The following is a 19,810-nucleotide window of genomic DNA, read 5'->3' on the forward strand; positions in this document are numbered from 1 at the left end:
TTGGTGTTGCAATTTCATTGAGTTACAAGCATTAAAATGCACTCTGCATGCATTAAAATGCATTAAATGTTTCTTATTGCTTCTTTCTAGGTGAATCAAAGGAAGACAACAAATTGGACAGAAAATATAAGTGTAGTGTGGGGGATGAATCAAAGAAAACAGATGGTAAGGACAACATTTTATTGGATTTTTGACATCTATTTTTATATGCAATCTGTTGTTTCCTAAACATCTCCAGTTTATTCTAAAATGAAAAAAATTGTGTGGTAACCAGAAACAAACTTAAACAAACCAGAAACTGTCATTAGATTTGAAAAATGCCATTGAAGCATTATGAGGGAAAATCATTCCTTTCACATAATGCTTAGTACTACTAACTTCTGCTGGTAAGCCTTATCCATCAAATTTTGTGCCGAGCCTGAAAGAAAAATCCTGGATTATTAGAGTTGCTTAATGGGAAAAGCAGATTTTTGAGATTCTATCCTTCTGACTTTGTTCTGGCCATATTCTTCTGTCTGTAATAACAGGACACATTGGACACGAAGAAAGCAGGCCGAAAAAAAAAATGCTGCACAAGAGATTCTATTAAGGATGCTATTGAAAAGGGAGACTACTGAAATATTTTTAAACTGTAGCAATCCCAAGCCATAGGATAGTTTCATGGGCATCTGGGAATAATTTCAAGGGAGTCTGAGCCTAGTGTAGAAGTCCACAGCCTCAGCAGTTTGGAAAAACATCTCTAAATTCTGCAGTGTGTTTATACTTTTGCACTTCCTCACCTGTGTACCACAGGCCCATGAGATGGTATCTGAACACACATTTCTTCAAAGACTATTGCTGAATTATTAGGTAGCACAAGAAATGCAAACAATTTTTTCTAGCATTTTCTTTGTGCATGTATCAGTGAAATTCACTGAAATGTAACTCTTCCTAAGTAAGTATAATACAGTGCTTTGTGTTGCTAGTCAAACAATCAAAATTATTTAATTTCCTACTGCCCTAGCAAAGTGGTAAGTAGGAAGAAAATATAGTAACTCAACTAAACACATAGAAAATTTCATCCGGAAGCATGTATTAATTTCAGACACATAATCATGTACTTTTTCTTAAGAGGCCCCTTACTAATAATTATTTAAAAAATCGGTTCTTTAAAGAGGTCATGTTACTTATATACTTGAGTTAAATGTCTGTCAGGAAAAAGTCTTGAACAAGTACCAATTATTACCGCGCCTGAGTGGGCGCAGCTGGTGAGAGAGAGACGGTGAATCTTGTTTCTTGAATCAGAAGGCTTGATTTATTAATATATGATATATAATACATTATGACTATACTAAATAGAATATAGAGAGAGGTTTGCAGAGCAGCTAGGCTAGCTAGGAAGAGATAGAAAAGAATCCACAACAAAGCTGTGGCCAAGGACTCAGTCCCCTGGCTTGCACTGGTGATTGGCCCTTAATTATAAACATAAAACATGAACCAATCACCAATCAAAATAGGTGCCCCTGTTGCATTCCCCAGCAGCTGATAATAATTGTTTACCTTGTCTTCAGAGGCCTCTGGCCTCCCGAAGACACAGAAATCCGAAAGAAAGGATTTCTGTGAAGAAATGTCTGCGACAACCAATCACAGCTCTTACTGCAGTCATGCAGAAACCAAGTCTAAATACTGAAATACCACGTGACTCTTCAGCTTTTCAGGTGTATGTGCAGTTCCACATGTAACTATCAAGACTCCAGAAAGATTACGGGGCAGAATGACTGCTCTCCCTACTCGGATGGGTGGTGGCTGAGCAGCAGTTGTGCTTCCTTGCAGGACCAGGTGAATGCAGAAACGCTGGTCCAGAAACGTGGGCTTTTTAGGAGGACTCAAGAGCACCAGCTCAGCCAAGAGAGCAGACCCATGACTCTCTAACTTTGAGGAAAAGGTTACATTTGATGGCCTTCACTCTCAAGGTCTTAGAAAGACTAGGGCCACGTATTTATTTGGGCTTGAGGACTATGACATGAATGTGTCACAGTAACTTAAGATTGAAGATTGAGGATGTGAATTTGGTCTTTGCAAGTTGCTTATCTTTGGTGTTATTTATATTCGTTATCTATTGTCCTGTACAAGATAGCTAAGTTAATCTCTTTAGGGAAAAGACTGGTACCACGGGACCAATTGATTACAGCGAATAAGCAATCCTAATCATGCAAAAACAATTTGTAGGCAGACTGCTTCTGTCATTTAGACAGTGTAGAGGCAGATTATAGCTAATTATCTAATTGATGAAAATCAGAAAAAATACTGTGAATTATGCACCTTAGAAAGAAAAACACTGGAATGGCACTTTGCCAAATACTGCACAACCTGTTCTATCCATTACCCACTCCAGAGCGAATCTCCTTACCAGCCATGTGAGGGGTGTGGAGAACGGAACATTATCCATGGATAATACATGGAGAACGGAACATTATCCATGGATAATACATAGCTGTTGGCAGACTACTAAAATGTTTACTTGAACATATGCTTTCTCTTGTGCCAGTGCATGGTCTTTCACACATCACATGCTGGAAAAAAGATTAAAGAATTAGAAAGATTGAGATTATGGCTGTAATGTGTTTACCACATGCAATTTGCTGCTGGGTGAAACTCAGCCTGGACTATTTTCAGGGTCTAGGGTTCTTGAGTTTCAAAACGTCTGTTCTGTTCTTGGGTTTTACAACCTCTGTTCAGTGTGTAGCTGGGGAATATTTGTATTAAAGAGGCCCATTTGTGTATGTTTAAAATAAAAGCTTTAGTTTTCTCACCACTACCCTTTTGCCTCAGCTGACAACCTGAACCCAACTGACAACACTCTGTCCTACTGCACAGGCATCCTGCACCCAGAAAAGAAAGCTGCAGATAGTATTTTGTATAAATCTTTGTAGGATATGTATCCAAGTTGCTTTTTAAATTATATACAAAGGAAAATATTGTAACATCTACTTATAGACATACATACATGCCACAATAATTCTAATATGTTTGGCCTTCTACTACATGGGGAATCTAGTGACTAGTCTTCTTCTCATGTTAATCTGACCCTCATATTATTGTTGTTGGTTGTTTTTTTGTTTGGTTTTTTTTTCCTGCAGGAGATACTGTTTGTTATCCACTACTGCCTTTTTTCTCAGTTTCAAGAAAATAAATATGGGGATGCCATTTCACGAATAAAGATACATACCTGTCAGAAACATCATCAGCACAAGTGTTTCCTGTGGGATAGAACATTGTTAAATCATTTTGGAAAACTGAATTTTCTCATGTGAAATCATTGCTTGGCAAGTCTTTGAATGGAAAATTATAAGCAGCCCATGGACATAATTTTTCTTTACTTTCCAAACTTTTTTAAAAATAATATTATTTTCTAATAAAACTAACAGCAAATGAAAAAAATATTCTTCCCCATCACAGACTTGATGTAAGCAAGAAATTTTTTACAGTAATCATGGCATTACTACTACTGGAACATTGTCTCCATTGAGGTGGTAGAAACCTCATTCCTGGAAACATACAGAGTCAGGTTGAACAGGGCTCTTAGCAACCTGATCTAGTTGTAGATGTCCCTGCTCATCATTGGGGTATTGGGCTATATGGCCTTTAAATGTCCCTTTCAAACCAAACTATTCTGATTGTATGATCCTATGATTAACACTTTCACAGGTAATTTCTACCACATCCTCATTTTTTTTCCTCACTGGGAAAAGATTCTGCAATGTTAATGCAAAATTTTCAGTATAACTTCTTGTTTTAGGGAAAACAGTCAATTCAATCAAATATTACTGTCTCAGGTACCAACTGTACATAAATATAAAGTTCCCTTTTTGTGCGTTTGTCCTAGGAACTTATTACTCTAGTGGTAATGCGCATTTTTAGCATGGAAATATACAGGATGTTTGCATCTTCAACAGCTGGTACATACCGTGAAAGCCTAATGTGCTCTGGCCATGTGATGAGCCGTACTGCCACCTCATGGTCAAATCAAAACGGGTGTTTTGACAGATCTGCTTCAGTACTGCATTCTTCTATGCAGTGCAACACACTAGAATAGAATATAGTCACTATAATATAATGTAATATAATACTACATGTAGACTTTTTAATATATGGACTATATTTCAGATATGGAGGTTTTAGCTTTCTTTATTTTGATTTTTTTTAAAGATATAATGTTGCTTTTAAGTAGTTAAAAGCTTTTCCTTTGAGTTCTTTACATTGCCCATGCCAACATGTAGAGCTACCTTTCAGTCTTAATTTTTCTTGATAATGATTTCTTGATCAGGAAGTTAAAATTTCCCTGATTATTAAGCTAAAGCCTTCATTTCTTTCTGTCCCAATTATCCCAAAAATAAAGTGGCAGAGTAGATGGCACAGAATGTTATCTGACAATGCCTTTGGTATAGGAAAATGGTGGTGAAAAGACACCATGATAAGGTCTCTACAATTATTCAGAGAGAGTTGAATTACCAGGATTCTTCCCAGTTTCATTCATCAAAACTTCTCAACCATTGAATATTGACTGTCTTTGCAGCCTTCTGCAAGATGCAATTTTTGTATGTGTCAATCTAGCCAAGACCACGCCATAGCAATGAGCACTAAGCAGATGTCTAATGAAATCCTGCTTATGTAATATTCATGATTCTGATGTTGTTTTAAAACAGGTTACTCAAACATATAAATAAAGAGCATGTCTATGTCTCCTTGAGAGAGGTAAAAAGGTAAATTACAGGTCATATAAATAATGGTGCCATTTCTAATTCTGCTTTGAAAGATAAACTGATCTCTCCATTATTTTCAGAAGTAAAAAATCCATTTCAGTTTGTAAGGCAAAGACATTATATTTTTCCTTGCTGCTTGATAGTACTCTGCATATTATGTATCATCATCCAGCAGCACAGGAAAATTGGAATTACTGTAGTCTAAGTCTACTTATTAAAGACAATTTCCTTCCCTTTCTCACTTTTTTTTTTATCGCCTGTTACCTGAATTACATTAACAGCTATGGCTCCAAGTTACAAATCAGACAGGCTTGTTAGGTTCTGGAAAAACTTGTTTGAAACATGAAGGAATTCTACCTTCCCAAAAGACATATTTCACTGTAATCTGTCTCTGCTGAGCAATTGTTCCATAGTATTGCAGTATAGGATAACTGAGGGGGGGTGGGACAGTTTCTGTGCTTTTTAAAATCCTCTTTGTGCTTTTTTGAAAGAAACCGTTTGCCTAATTTAGCAAGTGGCACCTGAAGCAAGCTGGAATTTGCATAGAAGAATGCATTCTGAAGAAGGTTTTATGCTGTTTTAATAGCAGATAAACATGATCTTTGATGCTAAGTGCCAAATGCATTGTTAGTATCTAGACAGGGCAAACAGTACATCACCATGGTATGCCTGCTCGGTGAGAAAATACACAGAATATGTAGAAAGGTATCTTTTATAATTATGCAGATGATTTTGCAACATTTTTGTTTTGTGTGTTTGTAAGTCTCACGGAAGACACTTGGTTTTCCTTTGAGACTTTCATGTGTCTCTTGTTTAGCCTGCTTTTTATTACTCATAGGAGGCTAGATACATGGTCGTTAAGATGCTGGATTGCTTTTTGAATCTACTTTATGTGCATGGTGAAAAAAAATCGTCACTGGAGGCAACTTAACTAGGGTTTTTTGAGTAGTTACCTGTATGGGGAACATTTTTCCACATTAAGTCTGGTCCTTTAGATATATTTCTGCTCAGAGGTGACACATGGTTGCATTGTTCCTCAGGGATAACATTCATGGTCCTAGAGACATGGAGCAATGTGTAACTTATACAGTGCATTGCAGAAATTGTTCCTTGATTTTGTACCATCAATTAATTTATTGCACCAGTCAGGAAATACAGCTGTGATTTTGCTTCTATTATAGTCCTTATCCCATTTAGGAAAATTTGGCTGTGCAATGATGCATAGAAATTTTCCACTTCAGCAAGAGGAAAGTCCTCCTTGCTGCCAGCTGCAAGAATTATGTTTGGTAGAGTGACAATCAGGCTTCTTTTTCCTGATGCAACACTTAGTCCTGAAAGAGAAACAAGATCATGTCTTCTCATGAGAAGAAGGAAGAATATGAAATGGCTCTTTAAAAGACATTGGTGACGTTTAGATTGCATCTTCAACAACTCACAAAACAGCTAACTTCCAATTTGAGCATACCAGCTACAGGAACCAATCAGGATGACTCTTATAAGGTGTGGCATCCCATCCCAAAAAAGCAACATGCACGTACCCAGATATTCATGTCTGAAAATTCTAACCTTTATTACTTATAATCATTAATTGATCCATCACTAGGCTATTCATTATTTTCTCTCCTTCTAAACCACTTCTTTCCTTTTCTTAACTTCAAAACCTGGTACTTGCAGGCAATAACAAATATAGAAGAAAGTCCACAACTTTTATCAGTTGAAAAGTGGGTTTTTTGAGTCAGGCTGAAGTTTTTAGGAGTTTAAGTGTAATTAAAAACAAGTGATAAACAAAAACTGAAGACATATTGAAAAAATCCAAATGAGAATTTTTGCTTTGAAATGGTGTTTCACATTTTTTTTTCACCATTATGTAAATGGTAAATAAAAAAAAAAATTGTTTTAGTTAGATGAAAATCTCAGGTTGATCTTTTATTTTCTATCTATCCACCCCACTACCCTACCCAAACCCCAATCTCCAACAGACATTTGGCCATGCAAAAATACACCATTTCCTTGTGTCTGACCCAGAGCTAGGCATTATCCTAATTTTTTTTGTTTTGTCACTCAGCCAAAGATGCCCAGTGCTTATTACACAATTCTAATTCACATATGTGGCTGGAAACCTTGCTGGCTTTGATTCTCCTAATTCCTGTGGAAGGTTCTATGATTTGCATGGTTGGAAGACTGGCTTTTCTGCTAGCTTCTTTCTGCTAGAAGCTTCCCTCATGTCTGACAGAGCCACTCCCAGCCAGCTCCAAGATGGACCCACCCACCAAGGACAAGCCCATCAGTAGTTATGAGAGGAAAGAGCAGCAGAGACAATGTTTGAAGAATTGATTCTAACCTCCATTCTCCATCCTTCTGTTCCCTATGGAGGAATAGGTAGAGAATCAGGAATATAGTTAAGCCCAGGAAGGAGGGAGAGGTGGGAGAAAGATGTTTTAAGATTTGGTTTTACTTCACATTAGCCTACTGTGATTTTAATAACAAATTAAATACATTTTTCCAAGTCAAGTGTGTTTTACCTGAGACAGTAATTGGTTAATGATCTCCCTCTGCCCTTATCTCAAAACATGATCCTTATATGTTCTCTCCCCGTGCCAAGCTTAGGAGAGGAGTGATAGAGTAGTACCTTGGGTCTAGCCAAGGTCAACCCACCACACAACTCATCCCCCTTGCTCCTTGAAAAGGACTGGGGTTCTTGTTTGCATCCACAATGGAATATGTCTTTATGAAAACAATTATCTAGCTTTTACCCCAAACACATGCAGAAGTTTGAATTATGTTTGATTATCAAATATAGAATGAGATTTTGCACCTAATTTTCTAGGTGGCTTTACCTAATAAGTATCTAATTCCATTCATACATGCTTTATTCAGGAAACTCAGTGATTACTTTGCGTAATCAAACCTTTGCCAATGTATTCATTATATTTTTATCTGCTTAGATATATTTCAGTAATATGCTGGCAGTCAAATAACATATATTAAACCAAAACTGATCTCCTTCATCACTGATGTTATCCTAGGTCAAGTGGAATGCAAACTGTTAAGCCAACATAAAACTCAACATCAGTGTGAAAAGAACTAGAAATTTTTAGCTTCATGAATGATTTAGGCACAATTATGTGCCAAAGCTCCAAAAGCAGGATACCCTCTATGCTAATGCTATTTCTCATCATAGAAAAAATGATATTATGCACTTGAGTCATGTGCTAAATTGGAGTGATGTTATTTAAATACACTTACTAAACAAATATTCAAAACTTTTTCCAAAGAGCATTTATTCTTGTTTTCCCTTGCTTTAAAGAGAATGCAAGCACCTTCAAATAGCATTTTATTTTCTTTGAAAAAATAATCACTCCAAAATTTCTCATTCATTAGACATACCAATAACAGAGATGAATTAACTTATGATACATATTTTTCTTTATTTCATTGATCTTCTGAACTTTGCTTCTTAGGCCGCATACATCTCTCAGGCAATTGAAGAAAGAAAATACCATACTATACAGAATTTATTTCTTCATGGTCATAATTATCTTTGAAAAGGCTTTCAAATGGCTTCAGTAGGAGACAGGATTGTCCAGTCTGAGAACTGAGTTCTTAGATTTCAACATCTTTGTTTTATTTTGAGCACTAGAAATAGCTTCAATGGTCCTTTTCAGGTGGAAAAACTGCAGATTATGACTAAACTCACTTTAGTACTCAGGAAGAAAAAAATAACAGGTTTGGGGGAAAAAGCTTACAAAAAAGAAAATTCACTGCTTCACAAACGATAAGATGCTGAGTGAGTCCACAAAGGAATTAAAAAGGAATTAAAAGTGGCAGATTTGGTAATCTGTCTCAGCAACTGCAAATACTTCTGTCATTCGTGGTGGGAGAGACTGGATTATAGATTATGTGAGATGCAGTTACTCAGACTACTATTTCACCTCATTGTCCACTGCATCAGTAGTAATTGTTTTATGATATCAAAGGCCATACAAGAATTTGCAATTTCTTTTGTCATTTTACTCAGCGCTTCGATGGAGCTGGGTTCTGGAGACACCAGGGTTTGCAATAAATAATCTCATTTTGAAAAACCTATGCTTTTAATTAGTTGGGATAGAAGCTACTTTCAAACACCATGTCAGCTTTGCTATGAACGCTTGAACAACCTCACTGGTTGTTCAAGCGTTCATAGACCAGATGTCCCTTCAGCTCTCCATCACCTGCGTGACAACATTTCATAGAAGAGACCTTAATGAACAAAAACCAAAATTAGAGCAATAGGTGTATCCCACTACAATGATGTGTTCCCACTACCCCTTCTGTTCCAGAGGGCCCAGGTAGAGGTCAAATCTCTGACTTGGATACACTCTGATGAATCTATTACTTCATTACTTTGTCAAATTATCTTTGGAGCCCTGGTACTTTTGTATACTGGGCACTGAGGCAACACAATTCAAAATTTACACAGGCATTATGTGATAAATCATATCTTTTTATTCTTCTCAAATTTACTGTTTGTAAGTTTGTTTGGTAATTCCCTTGGATTGCGAGAAACAGTGAGTAATTGTTACCTTTCACATTCCTGGTACCACTAATAATTTCATTTACTTTTTGTTAGCCTCTCTCTGCAACTCTGTTTCTAGGCTAGAGTCATAGCACATGAACTTTGTGTATTGAACTTTCATTCAACTGCAACCCTTTTGCTAACCGCTATGTTGGGATGTAACATTGACAGTCTGTGTTACACGTGTTTATTGCAATGTGACAAGAGAATCTCAGGTTAATGAAAATGAGATAACCTCTCTTTTTTCCCCTTTTATTTTCAATAGTATAGTCATGGATAATTGTGCTGCCCTCCTGTGCTTCCTTCAGAATTAAGTATGGTTATAATCCTTCAGAATTTGAGCAGAGAAAACAAGGACCCTGCAAGAACCTCACACTTACATTCATGGGGATTCAAGCAGGCTAAATAGATGGTGAAAAAAGTGCCGAAACCCCTGCCCAAAGACTCCTTAATCTACACCATACTGTCCTGCAGTCTGCATTCAGCATTTATTTTTTTTAGGAGAGAAAAGTGATTTTTCTTTTAAAAGCAATTTGAATACCATAGGGCTTGATAGGGGTCCTGATAGCCTGGCCTGACACTGGATGCCACTGGGAAGTGTCTGTCTTGGTTTAAAATAATTTTTTTAAATTATTGTCTGCCAAGGAAGGCAGGAACCTTCCTGGGATGGAAAATATGACCCCTTCCCTCCAAATTATTGTAACTTTGAAATTATGGTGCTTTAAGGCAAAGATCTAGGAAAAGGAACAACAGTTCTTTACTTTTATATATATATATATATGTGTGTGTGTGTGTGTGTGTGTGTGTGTGTGTGTGTGTGCATGTATGTATATAAAACAAGACAAACAAACAAACAACAACGGCAGCAACAACACACAGAAAATGAGGAGCCCAGGAGCGGCCTGTCTCGGCTGCAGGCCCTTTCCCTTTTGTAGTGTAGTTATAGTGACAGCCAGCAGGGGCGCTGTCGGCTCAGTGCCAGACAAGGCAGGTGTGCTAATTCCGCCGCGACTGCAGGGGGCGCTGTGGCGCAACTTCAGCCCCTCCCCACGTGGCAATGGGGGCTTGGGCGATGAGAGAGAAGGGAAAGGGGCTCCCCTTGCGAAACTTACGGGGAGCCGCCGGTCTCAGTGCCTCTTGGGTGGTGAGCTGGTCTGCAGGAGGAGTCTCGGAGCAGCAGGCTGTAACAGGAGAGACAACCACACCCCAGGTGGCAAACAAAGTGTAGCAAAAGCGCCGAAGACATGGCAGGAGCAGCAAGAATCCAGGTGGATGAGGGGTGTCGAGTTAAACTGTAGCAAACCCCCCCGAATTAGTGGCAGAAAACAGCAGGTACAGGGCGAACCGAGGACGAGAGAGAAGGTGGAGGGAAGGTGTTGTTTCAGGTTTTCCTTTAGCTCTCACATCTCCTGCGTGATATCCTGGGAATATCCGCGGCAGCCGGACTCCCTCAGGCAGCCCAGAAGTGCTCCCTCCAGAGGGTGGCTGGGGGTCCGGGTTCCGAGCTTTGCCTGAGACACCCAAGCAGATGGTGAGGGTCCCTCCCAGTGAGGTCAGGTGAAAAGGTCTCACTTCAGTGATCACTCTTGCTAGCAAAGGCTTACCCACGGCAAGGAGAAGCAGTGAAGGACAAAACTCCGCAGTGGCAGCAAATCCTTCAGGCAGCAGCAGTCCGGCACCAAAACCACAGCCGTCAGCCCTCTGATCCAAAGAGAAAGAGAAAGAGAGAAAGAGAAAGAGGCCAGCCCCTCACCCCCAGCCACGGCTCCTGGCATCTCTGCGCTTCCCAAGAACGCTGAGCTTCCCTGCCACCACACTCACTCCCCCAGCTGCAGCAAGACTGAAGCAAGCTGCATCCCTTCCCTGCCCTCCCCTATCCAGGTCACATCTTTTGTCTCTTAAGTACCCGTCATTCCCATCTCTTAGAAAACAAATGGTAGAAGACCCTAGCGTTCAACAGTGTCCTAAGCCCTCTCTGAGCAGTACCATGGTTTTGGCAGCTGGAGAGGAAGGGGAGGAGGTAAAAGGTGGGCATTTATCTCGAGCAGCAGAGCTGGCCGCTACCAGAAGCAGTGCTGGGAGAGGTCAGCTCTCCACTTCCAGTTGGTGGAACCAATGTAGTAATTATGTATCCTCTGAACAGAGACAGACATGGTTCTCCCAGGATTTTAGAAGCTGTGGGAAACTTAGACAGAAGAATTCAAACAACTATTATCTCTTTCTGTAACCATTGTTTATAGATATGGTTCTTCAGAGTGTGCTATTCAAAGTTCACCAATAGTGTGAGAGAAGATTCCTAAAGGCCAGTCAGGTCTTAGGTCCACCATTGTTTCTATAAGAACTGTAGATTTCTAATAATAAAGTGTCTTTTCATGTCTTCTGAGAATGGAGTCTCTGTATCACCTTTGGCTGCCCCTGATACCCCTTCAGTGATAGAACCAGTACCACGTATGTGAATTATACTTGGTGAGGATAAGGAGTCAAAACATAAAAGATACTTCTGAGTTAGTTTAAACTCTCACCACAGTCTAAATGTTTCTGTGTGTCCTCCAACTGTGTTGAGAGAGCAGATTTTGAAAGTTTGATCTGGAGCAGATTTTGAAAGTTTGAATTAGACAGGCAGAGAATAAATGCCAACTGTTAAAATGGAAAGCTCTTCTAAGACTTTGGACTCGAAAACATCATTAAGAGAGTATAATTACTGTGCAAATCTTACAGTCAGCTTTCTTGCTGTATGGGTATGCTCATACACTAATTCTGTGTGAAGAAAAATATGAACTGCGGTGTGTTTTCAGTTCAGTATATCACCCTGTATAGATATATAGCTTCATAGTCCAGCAGGCAAAAGTTAAAAATGCCTCAGTATAAACTAGAAACTGATAGCAGAAATGGACTCACAGTGGGTGCTGGTATCACAACATGGAAAAGTTGTAGAAGTCACTGGCATTCACATTAGCAATCAAAGTGAAGGCCAGTACTCAACCTTGACAATATAAGTTCCCCACAGACACTGAAGGACTGAGATGTGTATCCAGGCAAGGCTATTTCAGATAATGGTAATCAATATATGCTAAGTGGACTACTTAAAGTCTTAGATCTACAGAGCACTGCATATTCATTCTTTTTCCTCTTTCCACTACCTCTGTTGATACATGCTAGTATTTACACTAGAGCTGTTGTATTTAATTGAGAAAGAGGCTGAATCTATCCAAGCTAGGGTAGTTGAAGGTAGTTCTATTACATCCAATGGGAAATTTGGCAAGAAAACCAAAACTTCTGCTCCACCAAGCAGAAAAACAATTCAGAGCAAGATCTATGCTGCTATGTTCTTGCTGGAGCTGATGAGGTAGCTAACAGAAAATAAAAAGCTATCACAGAATCATAGGAAATTAAGGGGTTAGAATGAACCTTAAAGATCATCTAGTCCTAACCTCTCCTGCCGTGGACAGGGGCATTTACCACTAGACCAGGTTGCTCAAGGCCTTAGCCAGTCTGGCTTTGAACACTGCCACGGTTGGGACATCCAAAGCCTTTCTGCATTGACTCAGTTCTCCACAGGCAGGGAACTTCCAGAAAATGGAGAAAACTGCATTTTGCCTTGCTTCATTAACTGGGATGGGAGGGGTTAAAATTATTGTAAATGTGGATGGCATAGGAAGAGAAGCATGTGTTAGGTGGTATTTCGAGCTCTGTTTCAGATCCCTGGTGTGATTCAGCAAATCCATTAAGAAGTTCAGAAATACATACTGCTCAAATATGTAATTTAGTCCACCTGCCCCAAATAATTACCCTTCCTTCTGGGTCAGTCTTTTCTCTTTAAAATGTGGCTAATTATAAGTGTCATGGGATTGTTATGATCCTGTTAATGACAGTAAATCAGGCTGAATGTTTCAGCTGGGAAACATCATGGAAATGTACTACTGTTGTTATGGCTGTTACTACTGCCTGTTGTAGATTATGCTGGAAATGTGACAACTCAGTCTAAATAAATCAAATAAAATGCTGAAACCCTAATTCTTCTGAAACCCTAATTCTAATGTCTTAGAATTGCATCAGTGAGCAAGATTTGGTAGTAGCAACTTACGGGGGACCATCCTGAAAGGAAAGGTTCCCCTGCTATCTGTGTGGTAGAAGATACCAACTCACTAGTAGATCTGTGCAGTTGCTGTATACATTCAACACAGACAATGCAGTCCAGCAGTAAAAATCTTTGTTTTGGCAGTCCTTTTTCTCCTTTGCCCAAATGCCATTAAAAAAAAAAAAAAAAAAAAAAAAAAAAAAAGATTATTGAGTGCAAAAGAAATTGGTTTCCTGAAAGGAATCAAAAGATATTTTGATGCAATAATGTCTTCCAAGGCATGCCCAGCCCTACAGGTACATTCATCTCTCCTTGGGCTCAATGTCCTTGGTTGAGAGACGCTTTCAAATGTTCTTTAAAACTCCTCTGGTATAAGCATTGTCAGAATTACAGCAGGTGCCAAGTGTACTCAGAAAGCCAGTTGGAACAGCCAATATAGAGTAAAACAATCATGCTCCTGTTTGAAGCTTTTCCAGAGGATTTCTAGTGATAGTTATGACACAAATTGGATGGACCCTCCTCTTTAATTAGAAACTGTCAATTTTCACCAGAAATAACAAAAAATTTTCTTGTCTATACTTCTTTCTCAAGGAGATCTGTTTATTGTGAAGATGCACTTGTAGTATAACTACATAGAAAACAGTTATGTTTGTACATTCAGGATAATATTAGTCAAACATAACCTAATTATGAGGCCAAGGGATTATAAATATTTGACAGAGGAGTCAAGCAGATTGTAAAATATACGTCTTTTGTTATATCTTTGGTGCCTCTCCATACTTAAGGCTGTGTTTTTCACTGAAAGCTCAGTGGGAGCAAACAGCTTTTAAAATGTAGCATTCTTTTGTGTTTGGAGCATTTTCTTCATTTTAAACCACATGTACAACGTTCTTGCCTTCATAAGCAAAAAGGTGCTGGAAAAGCTGTTGATGAAAGATGATAAGGGAACCCCACAGCAAAGAAACCTAATAAAATCTCTTAATCTATGCATGATGGACTCTGTTATGTGATCTTCTTCATTCCTAAGTTTGAATTCTAGTTGGATTAGTCTGATCATAATAGATTTCAATTCGTTTAGGACAGAATGATATTTCCAGTTGTACCTGTAAGAGGAATGCATTAGCATGCCTCACCTTGTACACTTTCAACAGTTGCGCAAACTTCACTGCTTGCAGAAAATAAGGCTGTCTAAACTGGTACCCTTGTTTTACTTTCCCAGATTTTCTACCCCTTGGACAAAGTGGAGAAAGGCAGCGTTTGACACTTTTCTATTTATTTTTCTTTTTTTTTCTTTTCTTTTTCCAGATACGGAAGAGTAAAAATATATTTAAAAAGCCACTGCAAATCTCTTTCATCATTTTATCTGACCTTCATTCCTGTTCTACTCCTGCAAAGACCAGATTCTGGGAAAGGCATTAAACAGCTTTCAAAACACTCCTCCTCTCACTGGCTACTTCACAGCTAATGAATCTGGTTCAAGGGTGGGGGCCTTGTTTTTTTTTGTTAATTTTGTTTGTTTATTCATGTATGTATGTTTTTTATTGTTGGTTTTTCTGGAGGGATTCTTGTTAAAAGGTCAAATTGTGATTTCATTGTAAATCATTCCATTTTACTGGACAGGTCAAGCAAATAGAAAAAAGTATTCTTCAAAAGCTGTTTTTGCCCTTTGCTGTGCCTCAGCTGGTGAAGCCAACACTAGGATGATGCAAAAGAATATAAAAGAAAAAAAATCAAAAAATCCCTGATAATTATTAACTTTTTCTTTTTCTTTTCACTGAAAGCCTTTTCCAATTGCTACGAGACAGAATTTGACATCAGTTTTATGCCCATAGAAGATTTTATTATTAAGAACAGTGAATTTGTAGAGCCATTTGACTATTTCTTGGGATTTGGTATCTTTTGCACGTAATACAATGACAGAAAAATATTTTTCTTTCTAAACAGCAGACTCCCTCAACCCTTGATTTTGTTCTTTTTTTTGAAGTTAGGAAAAGAATAACCAATGAAAGCAAAGTTCTCTTGAGGCAAATTTTGTTTGTCAGACTCTGAGCACATGTATTACTGTATTGTGTGATGTGCCTGTATAACTGGATATTGCAGAAAACTATCTGTTTCCCACATTTTTTCATGGTCCACTAGTAGTAGCTGTTTGTCTGACCTGAAGATCTAGGAGAAGAGGAGCATCAGGGAATCACATGGGTCAGTTCTTACTTTCATCTCAATATCTCAGTTTAAACTTCCATCACTGACTGAATGGACAGTCCAATGAAAAGGAAAAGCATTGTTGGATAAGGATGGACAGAAAAGAATCAAAATAAGAATGTATGAGGAACATCAAGCATGTTTGTGTTTCTTGGTATCTTAATTGGAATCCAGTTAATTGTAAGCAATTTTGCCTGTTTGTGTGGAAGTCAAGACAAACATATACATACAATATACATATACAATACATACAACGATTTTTGCTGAACAGCTTGCTGTTCAGGATGAGATCTTGCTCTATTAATCATATATGTATTTTTTAAGGAATCATACTCCTGTCATGGAACTTTTCTATGTAGAATGTACATGCAAAATATTAGCTTAGGAAGGTAAATCTTAGTATTTCCTTTTCATGTTCAAAAGCCCAGAACTTAGCAATCAAAATTTGGGTCTCTGTTCCTTCTTAAACTATGCATGTATAGGGAGGTGCATCCTGTGATACTAGGAAAAATTACATCAGTAAGCTTAGACTAAATCCATTTAAAAGTGAACATATTCATACTTAAGAGTGTTTAGTATTTGGGATTTTCATTATTTGGGCTAGAGATACTTTAAGGGGTTTTTTTCTACTTCAGTTTGAATTTTTTCAAAGCCAGAGATTTATATTATGTTCATGCTGTGAAAAGGTTGCACTTCAATCATGTGTTTTCAGAAAGAAGTACAAAAATAATTCCCGAAGTTTTTGGAACTCTCAATTGGCTTCACTAAACCAGCTCATTTAAATGAAACAGAAGGGGAGATAGTGTTCCCATTTGTGAGTTTGTGGTTCAATAGTAGCTCTGGTGTAAATTTTCGAGGAAAGGGAAGGGATGGGAGGGCAGTGGCTCCACCACCTACACTGAGCACATTCCATGTTGTGGCAGGCTGTCATCTCTTAGCATTTTTTTGACTCCTCTTTTTCCTCCTCCATCAGCATTCAACCCCAATGAGAGTAGTAGAATATTAATTCCAGCCCTGAGCAGGTTCTTTGAAAGCACATTGATCAAATAACAATGATGCTCAACTAAATACCATAGTGGTGACAGTCTGTGCTTAGTTAGACTTCTCTGTGGAGTCAGGGAAAATATACCCTAACAGAGTGTTTGATCAGAGGTGCAAAATGATTTAGTCAGTATTTTTTGTTCCTCTTACCTTTTACAGTGGCTAAAGATGCCTTAGATTAGGCACATTAGAAAAATAACATTTTTTTAAAAAAACTATATCGTTTTCTTCATCTCTTTCTGATATATACTTTCTTTCTCTTTCTTTCTTTCTTTCTTTCTTTCTTTCTTTCTTTCTTTCTTTCTTTCTTTCTTTCTTTCTTTCTTTCTTTCTTTCTTTCTTTCTTTCTTTCTTTCTTTCTTTCTTTCTTTCTTTCTTTCTTTTCATAGCTGGTCAGACCTTGTTTATCATGCACTGGCACAAAAGTGTAAAATCAGGCTGGAAAACATTTTTCCTTGATTATTAGGTTTATTCACTACTGACAGGAGCTAGTAAAGTAAGTGGTAATTTAATATCTCTTAGGGGCTGCAAATCAGACTTGCCATTGAAGAAGAGATGCTATAGGGAAACTTACTGATCTCAGAACAAAGGTGTACAGCAGAATGCTTTTTAATATATAGACAGTCAGAGACAGGCCTAACAGTCTCCTTCTTTTAACTTATTTGTGTAAGCTACAGTGGATTATTAGAATTTTTTAGATTATTTTTGTTGTTTTAAAAAAGAAGTGAAATCTATTAGCTGGGAAAATATATAAAGTGAAAGTGAAAGTGAAATCTAGAAATCAAAACCCTACAAAGAGACTGGGCCAGGTGAAAGCATCTGTTGTGGGGTGGCCTCCTTACTTTTCCCCCTCACCTTCCTGAAACACTCTGTACCCTTGTGCTGGTGCATCAGGATCATATATGCATACATAACTTCTGGGTATTTTTTGACACCTCCTAGTAAAGCTAGAGATCAGCCACTGTGAAAATGTGTAAAATAATAATAAAAAATAATTATCAAAGATACATAGATGCTTTTCTCTTATTTTATTCCAAAGGAATCAATCAAAAAATGGAAAAGAATTAGGTGTTCATCAGCTAATGGCCTATGTTTATAGTGTGAGAAAGGATTTCTGGTTTTGCATCTTTACCTAAATTTCCTAGGTGTATAGAAATTATGTTTTCAAATGCCTTTCTTTCCCATCTTCAATAAGACTACACAAGCAATGAATAAGCCGAAAATTCTTCAAATATTGGGTTCATACCATTTGCCTCATGCTGAAATTTTACAAAATTATATGGGAGAACCCATCTGTAGGCACAAAGGAGGCAGAGTGCTTTTTGCAGAGGGCAGACCAGGCTAGGAGACTGTGTGATAAAAATGACATTCTTCCACCTCTGCACAGAGACTGCTGGTGCTCTCAGAAAGCTCTGCATGGCTGAAAGAGCACCACATGTCTTCTGCTTCCCAGAAACTGATATATAGTTTGAGAGGGAGAATCCAGGCACTTTCCCTTCCTAAAACAGAGAGGACACAAGTATCGGGGTTTTGTTCTTTATCTGGGGCTTGTATTCAGAGAACTAGCAGACCTTGGACTCGTGGTGACATAGTGTTTGGATTCCTGAACGCACTATAGAAAAAGAAGTGTCAGTGTGTTTTCAGACAATTCTAGTATTAGAGTAATTTTGGTTGAAAGGGATATAGAGGATATATAAAAGGCATCTATGCCAAACCCTCCTGCAATGTACAGGGACATCTTCCATTAAGTAAGGTTGCTCAGACTCATCCAACCTAATCTTGAATGCTTCCAGGAATGGGGAATCTACTGCCTCTCTAGGCAACCTGCTCTAGTGTCTCACCAGTGTCTTAGTATTTCATTGTATCCTGCTAATTATTTAAATGTCTCAAAGAGCAACAGATTAGGGAGGTCACTAATGTTTTCCATGTTTGAGAAAAAGTATAGGTAAGGGAAACCAACCTTTTTATTTTTCCTTGGTAATAAAATATGAAGTAAATTTTTAAAAAAATTCAATTTTAGATTGATTTAAAACATTTCAGATTAATCAAAGCAGACAGAAGCTAGCTGCAGCCTTTTGTATAGCTCAGGCTAGAGTAAACACATTCCTATTTCTACTCTAGGATGTTTAGCATCAGAAGGAATCTGATATTTGGGGACCTGGTTCCTGATGTGTGGGTTAAGGAGACTAATACCTTTTTCTAAGTGTTTCTTTTTTCAAATTTTGTAAATTTTGTAGTTGGACAGAAGCTTTCCAAAATGTGATTGGTTATGCTAGAGAAGAATGGTATACAGTGGTGTTTTTTGCAAACTACCCTTCGAGTATGAAAATATTTGCATGTGTACATACAAAGCTCAGTCTGGAAGCAAATATATTTCAAATTAGATAGCTGATAGTGCTATGCTGCTTTGTAATCAGAAGGTCCAAAAGCGCACCTAGCTAAAGGTAAATGCTACCTGAATTTTCTGTTAATACTTGCAATTTCTACAAGGGCTCCCAAAACTGCTTTTTAATTGAAAAGTACAATGACCTATTCAAATTAGTAAAGATGGAACCTGACAAGTATAGTAGTAGTAGCCATTTATACTCAGAAAATGAGAGCATTATCAAGCCCTTTTCTTTTACATTTTTACAATCTATCACTTCATTTAATAATTAAAAACAGAAGGATACTTTGCTTTCATGTATTGAACCAGTGGTGATCTCAGAGCTTTACTGGCATGGTGTCAGAACATCATCACTCAAAAGCAGAAACATGCTGGCTGAGGAAGAGAAGGATCCCTGTGGCACTGACTACTTGCAAATTACTCCATGGACCTGACATCAGTGCTGGCCAGATAGAAAGGAGGAAAAAATCTTTGTCCTTTCACTTTTCATAATTCATCTTCCTCTGAAGTAAGTACAGAGGATTTTCCCAATTGTGTTAGCCACAACATGAGCAGGTCTTTTCAGTCTCAGATTGCTTCCTAATATGACGAGCAGCTTCTCCTGCTCCCAAGGGTAGATAAGTTCTGTGATCCCAGATATCCCTTTTTCTGTCTGACTACTATGAAAAGCAAGGTCAGCACAGAAGCAGCACAAGTGACCACTGCCAAGGTCATTATTTTCTGTTAAAATTAAATGCTCTCTGTGCATGTCCACTTGATGAGAACTGCTTTCCTGTCACTGAAATGTCTCTTTTGATCCCTAGTAA

General features: G+C 38.1%; 1 protein-coding gene across 1 annotated transcript in view; it reads left to right on the top strand.

The window, feature by feature from the left end:
- LOC132074501 (dual specificity calcium/calmodulin-dependent 3',5'-cyclic nucleotide phosphodiesterase 1C-like) overlaps positions 1-3,147 on the top strand; it is a 55,226-nt gene extending 52,079 nt beyond the window's left edge. The window contains exons 13-15 of the mRNA XM_059474359.1: positions 91-165; positions 1,690-1,818; positions 3,120-3,147. Of these exons, the coding sequence (XP_059330342.1) occupies positions 91-165; positions 1,690-1,721 (107 nt within the window). The 3' untranslated portion in view covers positions 1,722-1,818; positions 3,120-3,147. The remainder of the gene's footprint in view (positions 1-90; positions 166-1,689; positions 1,819-3,119) is intronic.
- The last annotated feature ends 16,663 nt before the right edge of the window (positions 3,148-19,810 follow it).

This window comes from Ammospiza nelsoni, chromosome 1 (assembly GCF_027579445.1).
Source record: "Ammospiza nelsoni isolate bAmmNel1 chromosome 1, bAmmNel1.pri, whole genome shotgun sequence".
NCBI classification, from domain to species: domain Eukaryota; kingdom Metazoa; phylum Chordata; class Aves; order Passeriformes; family Passerellidae; genus Ammospiza; species Ammospiza nelsoni.